This window comes from Scardinius erythrophthalmus, assembly GCF_964197995.2.
Source record: "Scardinius erythrophthalmus genome assembly, chromosome: 11".
NCBI lineage: Eukaryota > Metazoa > Chordata > Actinopteri > Cypriniformes > Leuciscidae > Scardinius > Scardinius erythrophthalmus.
In genome coordinates this window covers 12,640,873-12,659,156 of record NC_138231.1, presented here as the reverse complement: position 1 = coordinate 12,659,156, position 18,284 = coordinate 12,640,873, and the positions used below count along the sequence as shown (strand labels likewise).

Here is an 18,284-nt window from a genome sequence, read left to right as displayed (position 1 = left end):
ACGACCAGTCATCTCGAGCCGTCTCACACACATATTCACTCGCACATGTACACACGCACGCACACACTCTCTCTCGCTCGCTCACTCACTCACTCACTTGCGCGCGCGCGCGCACACACACACACACACACTCATTCACTCGGAACCCTTCATGGAGGACCGTTAAAAAAAATAATTGTTGTGATGTCGTAAACAAAGCATCGCAGACGCGACGTCGGTTGTCGCCCACTATGAACGAGATGAAATTTACTGGTCGCACATGTGCGACTGGATGTAAAATTTAGTCGCACACTCTCAAATTTTGGTCGCAAAATGCGACCATTTGGTCGCAGTCTGGAGCCCTGAGTATACTGATTTACCATAAGCACCGGTTGCAGAGTAAGGATATTCTTCATTTAGTGCTTTTAAGAGCCTGAGGCAGTTGATGTTCTTTTGTAATGACAGACGTGTGATGTAGTCACTGGGAAATGTGTGGTGTACAGGTAGGCCAGGAAACCAGTACTACTATTAGGTTACTTCGTGAGGCCTGGCTGTTCAGAATGGCCTGTGAAGTGGGAACCCCAGCAAATGGTTTTGGGATTTTTATTCAGGTTTTATTTCACAGTGAGAAAATAGCTTTGTGACACTTTGACGGTTCCAGGAATAGTTCACCCAAAATAAAAATTATTTACTTTTGTACAGAATTTACCTTTTGTAACCCATGCCACTCTATTTCTTCCTACAAAAATAAAAAAGGAATATTTTTTTTAGGAATATCTTGGCACTTTAAATATTGCGCACAAGTTGTACAGACTATTTTTAATGATCATTTTATGGTATTTCTTCCATCCTTATTGAAGCTCAAAGGATTTAGTCCTCATTCAGATCTTTTTTTTTTTTTTTCATTGAAAAAAAGTCAAGCGGGTTTGGGAATTGCAATACATAAACGATGACCAAATTCTCATTAAGCTAATCCTTTAAAATACAGAACAAATTGCTTTTACATTTTCCAAGAAGTGAAATACATTAACAACTGTGTCTGCAAAAAGACAGTTATACTTTCTTAACAACGGATAGGTTTGAGTTATAAAAATGGCAACACATTTGTTAGATTTGGTGGATGGAAATACATCAAAGATCATTTGATCGATTTTAAAGGGCAATATTTGTCAGTCCTTGGGCTTTTCTCCACTTGTCAACGTCTGGTGAGCTATGATTCATCTATGCCCGCCTCAGTGGGAACGTTTTCGTCTGACACACCACTCGACAGGGTTTCCGGCCTCACTTCAGTCCAGCTGGAATCAACAGCTCATGGAAACCTAGCAGAAAGTCTGTTCTGCTTGATGTGAGCCTGTTGCCAAAATAACACGAGAATGGAAGCCATGCAGCTGTGAGAAAACGTGCGAAGGAACAGACTGAGTATCAGTCACACACTTTCATCTCCTGATGGATCAGGAAAGGCTTGGGCGAGAAGAAGAATGGCAGATGACATCATTTCCTGTGAAGATTTCTGAGCCAGTAGCTGCTACTGAATTTCAAATTTTTAAGACAAAAAAAAGTTTTTTTTTACATTGCCACATTATTTTAACACTTTTCAGCACATTTAAATCCCACTTGCTGAAGTGCAATTTTTTAATTAAAACTGTGTAGGGTGTGGAAAGGGAAATCACATCACATACTGTCATCGTACACTTGATGGCAGAAAGCGAAGAGCAAAAGAACTTTGAAAGAGACTCCTCTATCAGCAAAGTCAGAGCCAAGAACAGTGTGCTCTTTCCTGATCAAGTCACTGAACATTGCCAAAACACTGTTGTGTTCACTGATCATCATTTAATAGAGTGAAGACATCACACATCCAACTGAGCCTAATGCTTTATATTCCCTCTTTAAGGCAGATGCTAGATATGATCATTATGTTATTTTCCTGGGACTATGATCTCATGACATTCACAGGCATCTGGTTTTCCTTGTATTTGAACTGTACTGTTTGCAGTCTCACAGAGATTGAATTTGCTGCTTATTGTTACAAATAATTGCCTGCTTAGACGGGAATAGACTGTCTGACTAACGTTCATAATGTTAAAAAAAATCTCTTTCAAATAAATGATGTTCTTTCTATTCATCAAAGAACCCTGAAGAAAATGTATCACGGTTTCTACAAAAATATTAGGCTAAACGGCACAACTGTTTTCAATATTGATAATACTAAGAAATATTATTTGAGCCAAATCAGCATACTAGAATGATTTCTGAAGGATCATGTGACACTGTTGAAAATTTTTGCTTTGTATCACATGAATAAATTATATTTTTATACATATAAAATACATTTAAATAAGTTATTTAATTTTGCTGTATAATTATACTGTTAATTTAAATTGTAATACTGTATTTTTAATCGAATAAATGCAGCCTTGGTGAGGATAAGAGAATTATTTTAAAAACATTTAAAAAGCTTTTTAAAAACAAGCTGTTTTATTGACATCTTTCCCTGGTTAAAACACTGTCTGCATCCGAAATCACATTCTTCCCTACAATATAGTATGTGACAAAAAGAAGTATGTCCGAATTCACAGTACAAATAAAAGAGTTGGCAAAAAGTACCCTGGTGACCTACTACTACCCGGCGTGATTCTGAAGTGTGCATATTCAATGGACGCTTTACTATCTCATGAGGCCGCGGGAGAGGATGGTCACATGATAATGAAAACGTGTCATTGGAGAAGCGCTAATTAAACGTCATTGATTTCGGCCCTCCAGAACCATTTCAGCCCAAAACCAGAAAAAGCCAAAATTTCGGTGCATCTCTTGATTAGTTGCAGTTAGTTTCTGCAAACTTGCAGTACCAGTAGAAATGAGCAAATCTGCTGTACTTTTTCTGCAAGGAATGCAAATGGCAGCACTTTTAACAAACAAGTTAAGTAGCACTTTTGTGTAAATGGTAATAAAAAACACTGTTTCCAGGTAGAATTATGTTTTAAGATCACATCAAGACTGATGTTCTTATCTTCCTTACAGGTTGCTGTAGTAAAGGTGAAAAATACAGACAAAGTGTTTGCCATGAAGATTCTCAACAAATGGGAAATGCTCAAAAGGGCTGAGGTGGGCTGATGTTTTTACTGACATCTCTTTCTTCAGCAGATTTGATCCAAATAAGCTAACTGCTTTAGCTGCAAATTACAGCAATGTTTTTCTCAAGACTGATTTTTATATAATGTGCAAATCTTGATCCAGTTAGCATCATGCTTTACCATTCAGCTGATGCAGCCGTTTCTCCTATATCCCTGGCATGTCATTCCTTAGCTTCCTACTAGAGTATTACTCCCTCTGTCTTTACCAGTTACATGAGAAACCACTTAAAAACAAACAGTCTTTGCTCTATATGATTCAGAAAGCATTCCTCACAGTGGAAAAGACCCCTTGGTTGGAGTCATTCTAAGTATGTGGGGCACATTTTTGATCGCTGACTCTGAAAAGTGGTTTTCTTTAAAATTTACCTCTTTTTCCCTCAGACGGCATGCTTTCGGGAGGAACGGGACGTGCTGGTGAATGGGGACAGTCAGTGGATCACAACGTTGCACTATGCTTTCCAGGATGAGAACAACTTGGTGCGTGAGAACTCTCAAGCTCACATTGGGTCTGATTCACGTTCACTTGATAAGGTGCAGAGGGGGAGATAACGTGATCATCAATCACGACTTACAGAGTTTCAAGGGACACTGTCTTACAGCAGACTATGTATTTATCTGTGCCGTGTTGTGTATATAGCGTGACTGGAGAAGAGGGTCTTCGATATGAACTATCATTTTAAGTTCAGCTTCATGAGTGGGAGTGTGAGGGAATGAAACTGGAGGAAGAGGGCGATAAGAGGTTTTAGATGAAAGAATGTCATGGATAACTGAGATGGGATGGGTTAATCCGAGGGTAAAGGGAATTTTAATTGTAAACTGTTTATGATTGATATCTTTGTTTCCCATTCCTTTTGTTCCCTTTCTTCTCTTTTTTTCTGTCTTATTCACTCCCTGTTTTTCTCTCCTCTTAGTATCTGGTGATGGACTACTATGTAGGGGGAGATCTGTTGACTCTGCTCAGTAAATTTGAAGATCGTTTGCCTGAGGACATGTCCAAGTTCTATCTGGCCGAGATGGTCTTGGCTATTGACTCTGTGCATCAGCTACATTATGTTCACAGGTGGGTCCTGGCATCTTTAAACCAGGGGCCAGTTGCATAAACATAACCATTTATGTTAAGACTATGTCTTACGAAATAGTATGACCAACTAGCAGTTAGTTAGGTGTAATCAGTCTTACTTTTAAAGAAACAAATTTGATGACTAACTTGTAAGATTAGTCTTCGCAGTTCATGCAATCGGCCCCAGGGTTGTCCGTCAGTTTCAAATGTTGACTGAATTAATTACGGGATTTGCTGGTTAATTAAACTATTATAAACAATATTTTCTGAGCCTACAAATAGTAAACATCTAAATACAGCTTTGTGGCAGACAAAAGCATTGAATATTAAAAGTGGTTTACTTTATAAGTCATTATATTGGTTGTTTTATTTCCATATCCCTGAATATTCTTAATGCGCATGTGACCGCCATCAGCGTTTCTCCCAGGTTCGCGTTTAAAGTCTATGTAGAGAGAATGGTGTCGTCTTAGCGGCCCCTAATTTAATAACAAATGATTAAACTAATGATAATGATACAAAACTAACTTTAGCTGGAAAATAACTTTATTAAAGAACCGCTATAAAGCCAAAACAATCTCTGTTACCTTAAATGATACGTTTATCTCTGTAAAGCTGCTTTGAAACAATCTACATTGTTAAAAGCGCTATATAAATAAAGATGACTTGACTTGAATATAATCCTATCACTGTCCACAGCAATCCATTTTGCAGTCTGGTTTGCCTGTAAAATAGTTTTATTTTAGTGAGAATACACAGATTCTTTTGATACTTAAATACATTGATAGATGTCATTGCAGAAAGATGATTCTGATAATATTTGACAGCCAAAGCCATGTTAACCAGCCAAAATGTGACCCTTTTATTGAAACAAAAAGGATTAGGGTTATCCTTATTTTCTAAAAAGCCAGTGTGCTTTAGTTGTCACAGCAATAACCATGTTTGCTAGTTGGTTGTGGTTTTAGGGGAGGGATATTCTAATTCTAGAGAGCATTTGATTGGACAACAACCTGTGTAGTGCTCTATGAGTCATCACTATATTTGATCTGTTTTCATGGAAAAAGAAGACTATACATTTTAAAAGCGTGTGTCTGCTTAAAGTGAATTCTGTCAATGTTTAGGAGACCACTACGTTCAAAAGTTTGGGGTCAGTAAAATTTATTTGAAAGAAATGAATACTTTATTCAGCAAATATGCATTGAATTGATCAAAAGACATTTATGTTACAAAAGATTTTTATTTCAAATAAATGCTGTTCTTTTGAACTTTCTATTCCTAAAAAAATCCTGAAAGAAAATGTATCAAAGTTTCCACAAAAATATTAACCAGCACAACTGTTTTAACTGATAAGTATATTTTAATATATTCAAATAAATTAAACTGAATATATTCAAATAAAAAACTGTGATTTTAAAGTTTAATAATAGTTCACAATATTACTGTGTTTCCTGAAATAATCAAATAAACACAGCCTTGGTGAGCATAAGAAACTTCCTTCAAAAATATGAATGTTACCGACCCCGAACCTTTTGAACGGTGGTGTATATTAGCATATAGATGAACTCAAAGCTAATACACATGAATTAAAAGCCACAAAACACCCACTTCGATTTCATGGGGTTTTCAAATCAGCTAAGCATGCACTAAAGCAGTGCAGTGAGTTGGAAAAAAAGCTGTTTAGTCCGAGGGATGGCTGGGTTGGAGCCCATCTTTGGTTATCATACAGGAATTGGCTTCTCCATATTTGCATAATAACAGGCACCAGTTCCATAGAGCACTCAGTGTGATGAATGTGTTTGTACTGGGACTTTGGGTGTGCTTCACTCCCACCGAACGCTTCATTTACGTACAAACACACACACTTTCTCTAATGTACTCGTGTTGTCTTCCTCACAAACTGATGTGCAGTCTTGGTCTGCCAATTGCAGTCTGTTTTTGGGGCACCCAGAGGGACAGGCAGGGGAAAGTTAAAGGCAGTAATCATGGGGTTAGAGGTGTGGTCAACTCTCCTCTCTTGAGAGTTTGGCACGCCTGGTTTGTGGAGGGTGGGGACGGAGTGGATTGGTCTCCAGGGATGGGGTTGGTGTGGGTGTGTTTTTGTATGAGCCATGTTAAAGGGTGTGCATATGGGAATAAGTGCGCCTGTACATTTGAGGGTGGATGTACTGTGTGAAAATAGTTGAGACACCACAGTTTGCAAGAATGCACAGTGATGGGTCCATAATTATTAGTGTATCATCTAAAAAATTATTTAAAGGGATGTTTCACTTAAAAATTAAACTTTTATGTACTCACCCTCATGTTATTCCAAACTTGAATGAGTTTCTTTCAACTTTCTGCTTAACATCCCCTGATTTTGAATGTTCACACTGCTGTTACATACAATTAAAACATTTCAAGCTCCAAAAATAACAAAAATCACCATAAAAATAGTCAATACTAGACAAATTAGCTATAAAATCTATTGTGATTTTAAAAAAGACGCTTCAGTTTTGCTGTACATGTTTGTAGGACTGTACAATTTGGCCCAAAATGTTGTCATTTACATATGACCATATATAATAATAATAATAATAATAATTATTATTATTATTATTATTATTATTATTTCACTTTAAATATTCAACAAAATAAGAAATATTACTATTTTAATATTTCACTGTGAAAAAAAAATCAAGAATTTAATAAATATAATGTAATAAACAATTTTGTTTTATAATACAAGTGACATGCTTCACTCTAAAATATGCAGCTCATTTATTTATATAATTAAATCACACTAATATAATAATCACACCAAAAGGCCTGTCACACTGTGCATGATTAAGCGACGTGAATGTACGATGCGAAGACGCTCTTGAATCGAAACAATAGATCCCTGCGAAGCTAATAGATCCATACAGAGCTTTATCGAGCAGGCACGATCATCAATCGCGGAGCGACAAAGCAAGATTTTTTGCCCCTGACCATTCGCTTCGCTTCATTGCGTCGTGCTCAGTGTGCCTAAGCCTTAAGCCATAATGCATTTTCGGTTTTATTTCACTTAACCATGCAGCTCTAGTTGATACAACTCTACAATACAACTCTAAAGTCATATGACAGTGTCTCAGCATTGACATCAAACCTGGCATGATGCAGAGTTTGGAATGACATGGCGGTGAATAAATGATGACAGTATTTAAATTTTTGTGTGAACTATGCTTTTAAATGGATTTCTTAAATCTGTCTCTTTATTTATTTATTAATATTTACATTTTTAAATACAGGTTTCACACATTGTTTCTGGTCCTCAGTTCACGTTAGTGGACTCCTGCCCTGAAAGCTCCTTCCAGGAAATACTTGGAGCTCTTGCTTTCACCCAGCCCTCATTAGACTAAGTGGGCAAGCTGTTGTGTTAAAGTGGAGGATTTTTAGAGATTGTGCTCGTAAGTGGTGTTAAGTGCCCGGTTCCTCTCTGCCAGATATTTGCATAGGGTGCATCTGATCCTTCCACTGATGAGGACCGGCCCATGTCACAGTTGAAGAGCCAACCGGACGCACTAGCATCTGTGATTTTGTTATGCGTGACTATTGCATTATATTCAGTTATTGATCAGGGCCATATGGGTGTCCGGCTATTGATCAATAACCATGTGTGTGATGTCTCAGCTGATTCCTAAGGAAGCTAGCTGGAATTTCATTCGCCACAGAGACATGGCTCATCGCACCTTAAAAGTCAAGAGGGAATCTCTTGTTACCTGTTAAGATCCCCTATCAAAGAGAAAGATGCACAGTCGTTGCCTGAGGATTAAGTCACATTCATTTGAAACGGCACAGGTGATTGGATGACCTCATAAAGAGCTTTGTTTGGCGACACCGGCGGCGGTCTTAGTGCTTGTAGAACAGCTTTTTTTCAACCAGGGGGCCTTGACCTACAAGTTGAAGTTTCCACATACTCCACTTTTCCTTTTTTTTTGTACAGGATTTAGCTCAATGCTCAAGTAAAAAAAAAAAAAAAAAGGACTGAGTGAACTGCTGAAATGTATCCAACATCCCCATACAATGAGTCCCACCCCCTTCTCTTTCTTCCTGTCTATAGTTGACCAGCTCTTCCTGTGGTAGGCATGAGGCAGGTCCAGATGGTGCTCACAGATGGTTATTGTGGTCTTAAAGTGGGATTACCTCCCTCTGCTCGCTGTCCGCTGCTCCTTAAGACAGCAGCCCGGGACAGAGCCACCCAATTATCACCTACACTACAACCCCTGCTGGCTTGACCCAACCCCTTAATGCACCATTACAAAATGAATGGCTTTTTGCCTAGCAGGAGGCATGCGGCCAAGTTAACAAAATCTAATACAGATTTAATGCAAGCCATAGTTTAAAAGGAAGCTTAGCTATGATTGGAGTCTTAACGCACACGAGAATGGAGTATTAGTGAAAATAAAAGTTACTGAGTTGCTATAGTGTCATTCATTTTCAATGGCTATGTCACATTATCTATGTCATGGCTAGGCTACATTATCTGTGGTAAACTTTGTTAGCTCGTAATGCTAATCTATGGTCTCTGCAGAGCATATTTGTTTGGTTCAGTGTTTCTCTACTTCTTAATTGGTTTAGCTTGTCCTCCTACGCTGGCTGCTATTTGCTCTGTGGCACAGGACCGTGCGGTGAGAATCACACAATCAAGCCAAGACCTTTTTAGAAAGGAAAACCGTTAAAGACCTCAGTGACAGAAGCAGATAAGGAGTGGTCTGGATGGTCCACAGAATCGGTCATGGATTATAGCTTTTGAGAGATTTGCTGTGTATCAGGTTCAGTTTTGTTTTTGAAAATGTATACGTTAAATAAATACTTTTGAATTAAACCTAATAATAAATCATTTTCCATCTGAATAATAGATGCATCATCTGCATGTTTTGCCAGCCCCCCGATGAGACATTGTCTCATTGCGATAACTTTTTATTAAAAGTCAAACAATGCTTTCATCTACCACAAAAAATTTAATAATTTGGGTGCTTTATATATTTATACAGATACACTACCATTCAAAAGTTTGGGTTCAGTAAGATTTTTCTTTTTAAAGTAATTCATACTTTTATTCAGCAAGGACACTTTTAAATTGATCAAAAAGTGATACTGTTCTTTACTGTTCTTTACTTTCAATTAGTATATGCTTTAAAGAATCCTGAAAAAAGTTTCCACGAAAATATTAAGCAGCACAACTGTTTTCAACATAATTATTATAATGTTTCTTGATCACCAAATCAGCAAGGATGGATCTGAAGAATCACGTGACACTGAAGACTGGTGTAATGATGCTTAAAATTCAGCTTTGTCATCACAGGAATAAATTACATTTTAAATTGTTAAAAATAAAAAAACTATTATTTTGAAATGTAATAATATTGTTTCATTTATAGCTGTTTACTGTATTTTTGTTCAAATAAATGCAGCTTTTGTGAGCATTGGAGACTTATCGAATCATAAGACTTAATCAAAAACATTAGAAAATCTCACAACCCCTACATTTTGAATGGTAGTGCTTAGTTAAGTAAATATATGTATTTGTTTTGTACTGTATAAATATACTTATAGTGAAATGATTAAAATGAATTAAAATCTTATGTATACAATACATTTTTTAATCATTTTAGTTTATTTTATTTATTAATGGTCACATTACTTAAGAAAATGACACCCCAAAACAGGAGTGCTATATATTATAAACATTGTAGTTTTGACAGTATTGCTTCATTATTCGGTGTGGATGAGGTCAAGCCATTATTGAAATCATTCCACCACCCACTGAGTTCCTCACACAATCTCAGACAAACCTCTCTGTGTTAAAGCCCTGATACATGGTTCTTCTGGGCCCTCTATTCAACTGCTTGCCAGCGGGGGATGGCTGCCTGCCTCTCACCTCACACACGCACACACACATACATCTTCATATCTTGCACGTTGCTGACAATTAATAATCAACACTTATGTAAAAACTCTGTGTGCTTTCCCCTACTCTCCTCACTCCGTGTACTAGCACTCTGCCAAAGCTGGAAGATCTCTCTCACGCACGCGCACACACACACACACACACACATTGTATGAGCTTGTAATGTCTTATTTGAAACATTAGCTATAACGTAAAAAAAACTCAGTAGTGCTGAGTTTTAGGGTTATGAGCTGTTATTATTAATGATGTGCTGACGCTGGTAAATCCCCCGGCTATTTGAGTGAGATAGTGTGCGCGTGTCCTTCAAAGTTTTGCTTATATCTTTTACGACAGCCAGCACTGTACTTGTGCCAACCACAGGACAGTTGCATGATTTATTGATATAGATAAACTTAAAGACTTTGTCTTACACATAGAAGGTGTATGAATGTCAGACGGTTAAGAAATCTCGAGTCATGACACAAATTGTGGTGTTATTTGAATAGTGCAAGATTGCAGTAAGGCTTTAGCTGTTTGGCTCAGTCCAATGACATGTAGACATGACCTTTGACCCTTATTAAGTCACCACAGGCCCTTGGTCGTACCATACACACACACACACACACACACACACACACACACACACACACACACACACACACACACATATATATATACATAATACTTTAATTAAAACTAATTTTTATAACAAAATGTTATAAATGTAATATATAATTAAATATAAACTAAATATTAAAAGTAAATATATATTTATATATATATGACATGATTTTTGTATACATACATGCCATGGCACTGAATGATTACTGTATTCATTTAGTATGACATTGCCATGGCGCAATATCATTCTATTATACTCCTTTGTTATTGTTCATTTTTGTTTTGTATAATGAGTGTTTGTGATTGTGTTTTATGTTTAATCAGAGATATTAAGCCAGACAATATCCTGATGGACATGAACGGTCACATCCGGCTGGCTGACTTTGGCTCCTGCCTTAAACTCATGGAAGATGGGACAGTGAGTTTGATTTTCAATCCTAAAGCTGTCAAGCACATGATTTCTTGCTCAGTAAGTGTTGTGTTATAAATTTCTGTCTTCCTGTACACGTTTTGTCATAGGTCCAGTCCTCTGTTGCAGTTGGGACCCCGGACTACATCTCTCCGGAGATCTTGCAGGCTATGGAGGACGGGAAGGGAAAGTATGGGCCGGAGTGTGACTGGTGGTCTCTAGGTGTGTGCATGTACGAGATGCTTTATGGAGAGACACCCTTTTATGCTGAGTCTCTGGTGGAGACATACGGCAAGATCATGAACCATAAGGTTTGTTTGCATCGTATACCAACACGCAATTCTGTACCTCAAGAATTGAACATGTTGTTATTTCCTATGTTTATTTAAAGGTGATGTGTGTAGTTTTTCAATTTTAAAATACATTCTTCCTTCAGAGACAACTGAATGCAAGCCATTCATTGGTTGATTCCCCTGGATAGTGTAAAAACACTGTGGCACTATCCAAATCATTACATTTTGTTCAGGAAAATAAGTGTTTTATGAAGTTGCAGTTTGTGATGCTAGTGCTGAGAAATTGCACATTTCACCTTTAATTGTGGAGGTGCACTTCTGAAATCCGTTTGCGGTTAGAGTAGCTTAAAGGGGTCCTATTGTGCTTTTTTTACATTTTCAAATTTCTTTAGTGTGTGAGGTTGCTGTTTGAGCATGAAAGGGTCTGCAAAGTTATGATGCACAAAGTCCACTCCAAAGGGAGTTATTCTCTATATCAGTAAACACTGTTTATGAACTCCCTGAAATGCCTCTATTGTAGTCTTGAGTTTTCTCCCGTACACGTCACAATTTTTCTCATTTAAATAATTCCCGTCCAAGGCATACACAAAAAAAGGAGGCGAAGCTTTGTTGATTTGCATTAGTAGTCTGTTGAAACCATAGACTGTAAAAAATATGGACAAAGCGTCTATGACGTCACCCATAGACTTTCTGAAGAACGGGTTTGAAGCCGTTTATGGGGGGTATGGGCGGCGCCATCTTGGAAAATCCTAACCCCGCCCACCTTCTAACGCAGCGCGTGTCACTCAGCTCGCCTGCTACTCCGGTTATCTCTGTGTATATTTTAGGCAATGAAATATGTTATAAAACACCATACTAACTCTTTTCGTTTTCATTTAAAGAAATCTTAAACATTATAGCCACACAAATGTGGTTCAGGCAACGCATATTGATTATATTCAACTGCACACAACGTTTGCCTATTTATGAAAAAAAAAAATATATATATATATATAAAACACAAACCTGCCTCTTTTCATTTTAAAAATAATATGAAAATATTAAACATTTTATGGTCCAGGCAATATGTGCATTTGTATTAAACAACAGATTTTGCAGTAAACAACATTATATCATCTTCGTTGTATTAAAATTTAAAATGACAAAACTCAACCCAGTCTCTTTTTGTTAAATTTCAGTTTTATCAATGTTAGCCATTATAAAAGTATAAGTAAAAGGTACAAGAAGCTATACAAATAAAGCAAACAATTCAGTCAAACATACAAAGTCAGCGCGAGTCTAACCATACATCGGTAAAGTTAAATAGCTTATAAAGTTATGAAACTTCCCCTCAGCCAAAACGATTGCCCAGGGAAAAAAATATAGATTCACGAGACCAAAAATCGCCCGTTAGATATACACAAGACGAATTATATCTCATGTTTAACCACTACAGAGACGCCAGAGTCCGCGGCATTGGCGGCAAACCTCATAACATCAAGCCGATGAAAGACCGTTCCAGGCGGGGTACATCGCGCCGAGCGCCCGGTCATCGCTGGATCAACTGGATAAAATTTTCATAAATCTTTAAATAAACCACAGATTTGAGCTTTAAACAACTACATTCTCGCCTGAAAAACTCTTAAAACTACATTTCATGATACAGAAACAGTAGTATTATATGTCAACTGTGTAAAAAAATGGCGCTTCTTATGTTGTCATTCTCCGTGGCGCTGCCTTGTCAGCTGTCAATCAAGCTGTCAATCAAAGTTAACCACGCCCTTATTGTCATATATTTTATAACTAAATACGATCTAAACTAACGAGTTAGAAAAAAATTCACCCCCCTCACAGTTGTCAGGCACTCGGAAGCTATCGAAAAATACAATAAAAGTCCATGGGACCAACCTGTAAAAACATGAATTTATGCTGTGAAAACGGACATTTTAACATGGGGTCTATGGACATTTGCTCCCTTTTGGGACCTGCCCCTAGCGGATTTTCGATGTATTGCAGTTTTTCGCACTTCCGGGTAGGCTTCATTTTTCAGATCAGAATGTTGCCGCTTGGTTGAAACTCGCAGTTATGGTAGGAGGCGTGACATTTCTGAAACACTTTCGAAGTGGTTGACCAATCACAACACACTGGTCCAGCCAACCAATCAGAGCACATTGAGCTGTTCAGAAGGAGGGGCTTTATAGAGACAGAAACTAAACAGAGCGTTTCTGACAGAGCGTTTCTGACAGAGGTGCTGCAACTATGAAAACCTATTCTAGTAGACCCCAAAAACAAAATTAAGACTTTAAGAAAGGGCATAATAGGTCCCCTTTAATTTCTAGGTAACCCATTTCTTCTTTTAGTTAACCAAGACAATAATTTATATGTATATCTTGCTTAGTATAAAACAAAAAAGGCATGAGTGAATTATAGAAGTTTTGAATTAAAAATTCTTTTTGTCTTTCCTTCACTATTTTATTCTGGATTAGTCATCTCAACCTAACAATGAGGTAATTCACCTTTTCATCAAGTTTTGTGTGGGACTTAACTAATGGAGCACATCTTAAACCACCGTAACTAGCGTAGTTAGGTAGAGATAAATGATAGTCTTACTCTCCAGTGCTCAAGTATATTCCAACTCTTTCTTTCTCAGGAGCGCTTCCAGTTCCCACTTCAGGTGACGGATGTTTCCGAGGAGGCTAAAGATCTCATCCGCCGGCTGATCTGCAGCAGAGAACACCGGCTGGGCCAGAATGGCATCGACGACTTTAAACAGCACCCCTTTTTCACAGGCATCGACTGGGACAACATCCGCATGTGCGAAGCCCCCTACATCCCTGAAGTCAGCAGCCCCACTGACACCTCCAACTTTGATGTGGATGATGATTGCCTCAAAAACTGTGTATGCATCTAGTTTTGTTCTAATTTTATCCTGTAGTCAATGTTTTTTTTGTTTGTTTTTTCACACAAATGCATTAGTATGTAGTTGAGCAGGCCATTATGCAGTGTTACTGGATGACTTTAATGGATGTTTGAGTCTTATTGAGATGTTTTTTCTGAAATATTTTAGGAGACGTTGCCCCCTCCTTCACACACAGCATTTTCTGGACACCACCTCCCATTCATAGGCTTCACCTACACAAGCAAATGGTAAGTCAGACAACTTTTTATTCATCATGCCTTTCTTAATTAGGTACACTACTGTTCAGTTTGCGTTCAGTAAGACTTTCTTTGTTGAAAGAAAGGAATACTTTTATTTAGCAAGATGCTTTAAATTGATCGAAAGTGAAAGTAAAGACATTTACATTGTTACAAAAGACTTTCGATTCGTCAATTGATCATGATTTTTTTTTTTATCTTGGTTTCCAGAAAAATATTTCACAATATTATAGTTTCTAGTGTATTTTTCATCAAATAAATGCAGGTTTGGTGAGCACAAGAAACTTCTTTCAAAAACATTTAAAACCCAACCCCGAGATTTTGAACAGTAGTGTAAGGTGCTGTGCACTTTAACAATATTATTATTATTTTAATAACATTTTAATTGCAATTGTGTGATATATGTGGTTCTTTAGCACACTGTCAGATCGAGGGTGTCTGCGAGAGTCCATTGGACCTGCACAGGTAGATGCTGATCTTCAGCGTAGTCTGGAGGAGAGCTTGGCTTCTGAAGCCTATGAGAGAAGGATCAGACGTCTAGAGCAGGAGAAGACCGAACTTACCCGTAAACTACATGGTGAGGGCACTAACACATCCAGAATAAATCACAGTTTGTCCTTCTGTCTCTCTGAAACTTATTTTTTCCCTTAGAGTCCACGCAGACAGTGCAAGCACTGCAGTACCCTGATTCTGACGCCCCTGTGAATGCTAATACAGAGGTAGAGATCAGGAGTTTAAAGAGTGAGATCGACATCCTGAAGAAACAGATCGCAGGTGAGAGCTCGATATTGGGTTAGAACGCACACAGTTAAGGGCACAATCCCGGTCTTGGGTCTTTATTGTACTCTATTGATTACCCATTGAGGTTAGTGACATCTAACTATATAATGACTATATAATGTTGTCATGTCAGACTCTGGTCAAATGGAACAGCAGTTGCAGGAGGCCAGCACTGCCCGAAGAGACCTGGAAGACTCGTCTAAGGTCATCAGGGGCTTAGAGAAACAGCTGAAGGCTGTCACACAAGAGAAAAATGATCTGCACAAGGTACCTATTTCGTTGTATTTAAAAAAAAAAAAAAAGAGAGAGAGAGGCACAAGATCATACTGTTATCTAGCCATATACGCCAATCAATGGTGGGGAAGCTATGGTTTGAAATATGGTTAACTAGTGCAACCATGCCCTCACCAGGTGACCCAAGGTGATTTACTAGCTTTAATCATTTTTATCTTAAAGGGGTCATGACATGAAAAATCTAATTAGCCTTGATATTTTCATGTATAAGAAGTTTCTTGCAAAATCCTGCAAGTTTCAGAGCTTAAAAAGTCCTTATTATAAACAAAGCTTTTATTTAATCAAGCTCCAAACAGCTTGTTTGGATATTGGAGGACTTGTGATGTTACACGGGCAAACACATTTGCATATGCCTGCCTCCAGAGCAAGACATTGACAAATACCTGTAGTTTTACATCATCGCATCATAGGCCCCGCCTACTGGCATTCAGTCGCTTAATGGCTGACACTTGCCGACACTGGATGTGAGCGTTGTGTCAAAAGCAAATAGAACCCAATATAATACTGTCAACACTGGATACAGAATACAGATGCCCATTCACTTTACTTCAAATGGAAAAGTAAATAGAAGCGTAAAGGAACGGTTGCTTTGACGCGCTCGTTTGCATCCCTGTACAGACTTCAGAAGGTTACCAGCGTCAGGAACAAGTGGATTGTTTATTTTAATGGTGTCTCAGATGGTGTTGGAGGATTATGTTTGTTCAGAAAATTTGACTGCAGATTGTTAAGTAAACGAAGCACGGTGTAATAGAGAGTTCGCAAAGAAACTTTTGTTGACAGCAGCTGCATCACAAATCATAATCATAAGTAAACAATTTCATAATGCTTTGTCTGTAAATGACGTTTTTTTCTGGATAATGTTTTCAAAACACTTACTCACATGCAATAGCCACTAGCCAGTGGGAGTTGATACTGTTTCCTATGCAATGTCATTAGCCAATCATAACAGTGGCCAGGCAGTTACTGACAAGTCTTAAAGGCTATATATATAGACTTATGATGTTAATAAAAGCTTTTGCGCTATATATATATATATATATATATATATATATATATATATATATATATATATATATATATATATATATATATATATATATATATATATATATATACACATAGTGCAAAAGCTTTTATTAACATCATAAGTTCACCTAAAGGAACATAGTAAAATATTTGTAAAAAATTATGTAATGGCCCCTTTTAAATCCAAAAATTAGGCTTTTAATCTATAGCTTAATATAGTCTGAGATTTGCTGGTTAAACCATCCAAACAGACAGCTTTGCTAGACTGGAAGACTAGCTAGCTAGTGTTTTTTCAGGGTAATTGCCATAAATTACCAACTAGTTCCCTTGTTTATGATTTGCTGGCATAGTTTAATCACAGCGACCTGAGTTGACTTTAATCTTTAACTGTGCCATTTAACAAATTACTCTTTAACTAAATGACTTAAGTTGATCCTAGAAGGTAAGTTATATTAACGTTGATTCTGTATATGTGAAGGAGCTGCTGGAGTTGGGAGAGAATGTGAAGACTCAGTTGAAGGAGCTGAAGGAGGCTCACAGTCAAAAGAAGATGGCCATGAAGGAGTTCTCTGAGCTAAACGAACAGCTGAGTGATCTGCGCTCACAAAAGCAGCGGCTGAGCCGACAGTTCCGAGACAAAGAAGAGGAGATGGAAGGAGTGTCACAAAAACTAGAGGCTCAGCGGCTAGAGATACGCAAGGCTGAGAAAATGCGCAAAGAGGTATATGCTTCAAAACCACCCACCCTGCTGGAACTTACTGGTGTTAGACCACTATATAAGCAAAGTCAATATGGCTTTAATTTTGATGCAGTGCCCCAGCAATCATCAGTGGTATCATATTTGTGGATTTGATGGCTGCATATTTGATGTTTGTGGTGTTGTCCTTTCAGTTGGAGGCCCTGGCTGAGGAGCATGCGGCAGAAGCTCAGAAGGAGAGAAAGCTACGAGAGAGAACTGAACAGTTCAGTAGACAACTAGAAGAGGAGCTGGAGGGAATGAAGGTGACACAGTGCATGACTACATTAATATACATTAAAGGTAGGGTAGGTAGGATTTTTATAAAAAAACTTTTTTTCAAATTTGTTTAAACTGTCTTTATATACCAATACATAATTAAAATGTAAGTGCTCTGAAAAAGAGAGTATAAAAATCGAGTGACTGTAGACCTTTTAATCTGCAATAAACACAGCTCATTATTTCCATTCAGGACGAAACAATTGATTGGTTTGGGTGACTGTCACTCACTCTCGCAACCATGGCTACCACCCCTGTTGCTAGATCTGCCCATATGCGCGCGCACCCGTTTGATTTGAGGAGTGCAAGAGAGGTGCGGAACCTACGAAGAGTAAAATTATGGCAGAGAAAGATCATTCAAAATTCAAAGCACCTGCATATGCAGTCAGCGAAGGCAACAAGGCAAAAACTACTTCCTCGGACCCTGGTTGCCCGCACTCTTGAACGACCTCCTCTGCTTCGCCCTCGACCCCGGACCTGTCCTCGAACCGACGAAGCGGTACTTGTCTCCGGAGAGCCTAGTCCTCATTAGAGTCAACAATGTTTTCATCATGGAAACTCTTACATGCAAAACACCGTATATGTTATGAATCTTACACGAAATTCACCTTCATCACAGTGTAACTGACGGTAATG

General features: G+C 38.0%; 1 protein-coding gene across 5 annotated transcripts in view; it reads left to right on the top strand.

The window, feature by feature from the left end:
* Positions 1–18,284, top strand: part of cdc42bpab (CDC42 binding protein kinase alpha (DMPK-like) b) — a 64,908-nt gene that overhangs the window by 22,344 nt on the left and 24,280 nt on the right. For 4 of the 5 annotated variants that reach the window (XM_081377772.1, XM_081377771.1, XM_081377770.1 and 1 more), the window contains exons 3-14: positions 2,998–3,081; positions 3,492–3,587; positions 4,022–4,170; positions 11,021–11,114; positions 11,216–11,416; positions 14,028–14,276; positions 14,445–14,524; positions 14,950–15,110; positions 15,185–15,307; positions 15,447–15,580; positions 17,112–17,354; positions 17,525–17,635. In XM_081377772.1, coding sequence (XP_081233898.1) covers positions 2,998–3,081; positions 3,492–3,587; positions 4,022–4,170; positions 11,021–11,114; positions 11,216–11,416; positions 14,028–14,276; positions 14,445–14,524; positions 14,950–15,110; positions 15,185–15,307; positions 15,447–15,580; positions 17,112–17,354; positions 17,525–17,635 — 1,725 coding nt within the window. Of the gene's footprint in view, positions 1–2,997; positions 3,082–3,407; positions 3,419–3,491; positions 3,588–4,021; positions 4,171–11,020; positions 11,115–11,215; positions 11,417–14,027; positions 14,277–14,444; positions 14,525–14,949; positions 15,111–15,184; positions 15,308–15,446; positions 15,581–17,111; positions 17,355–17,524; positions 17,636–18,284 lie in introns of those variants that run through there. The other variant, XM_081377773.1, reaches the window with a different exon arrangement.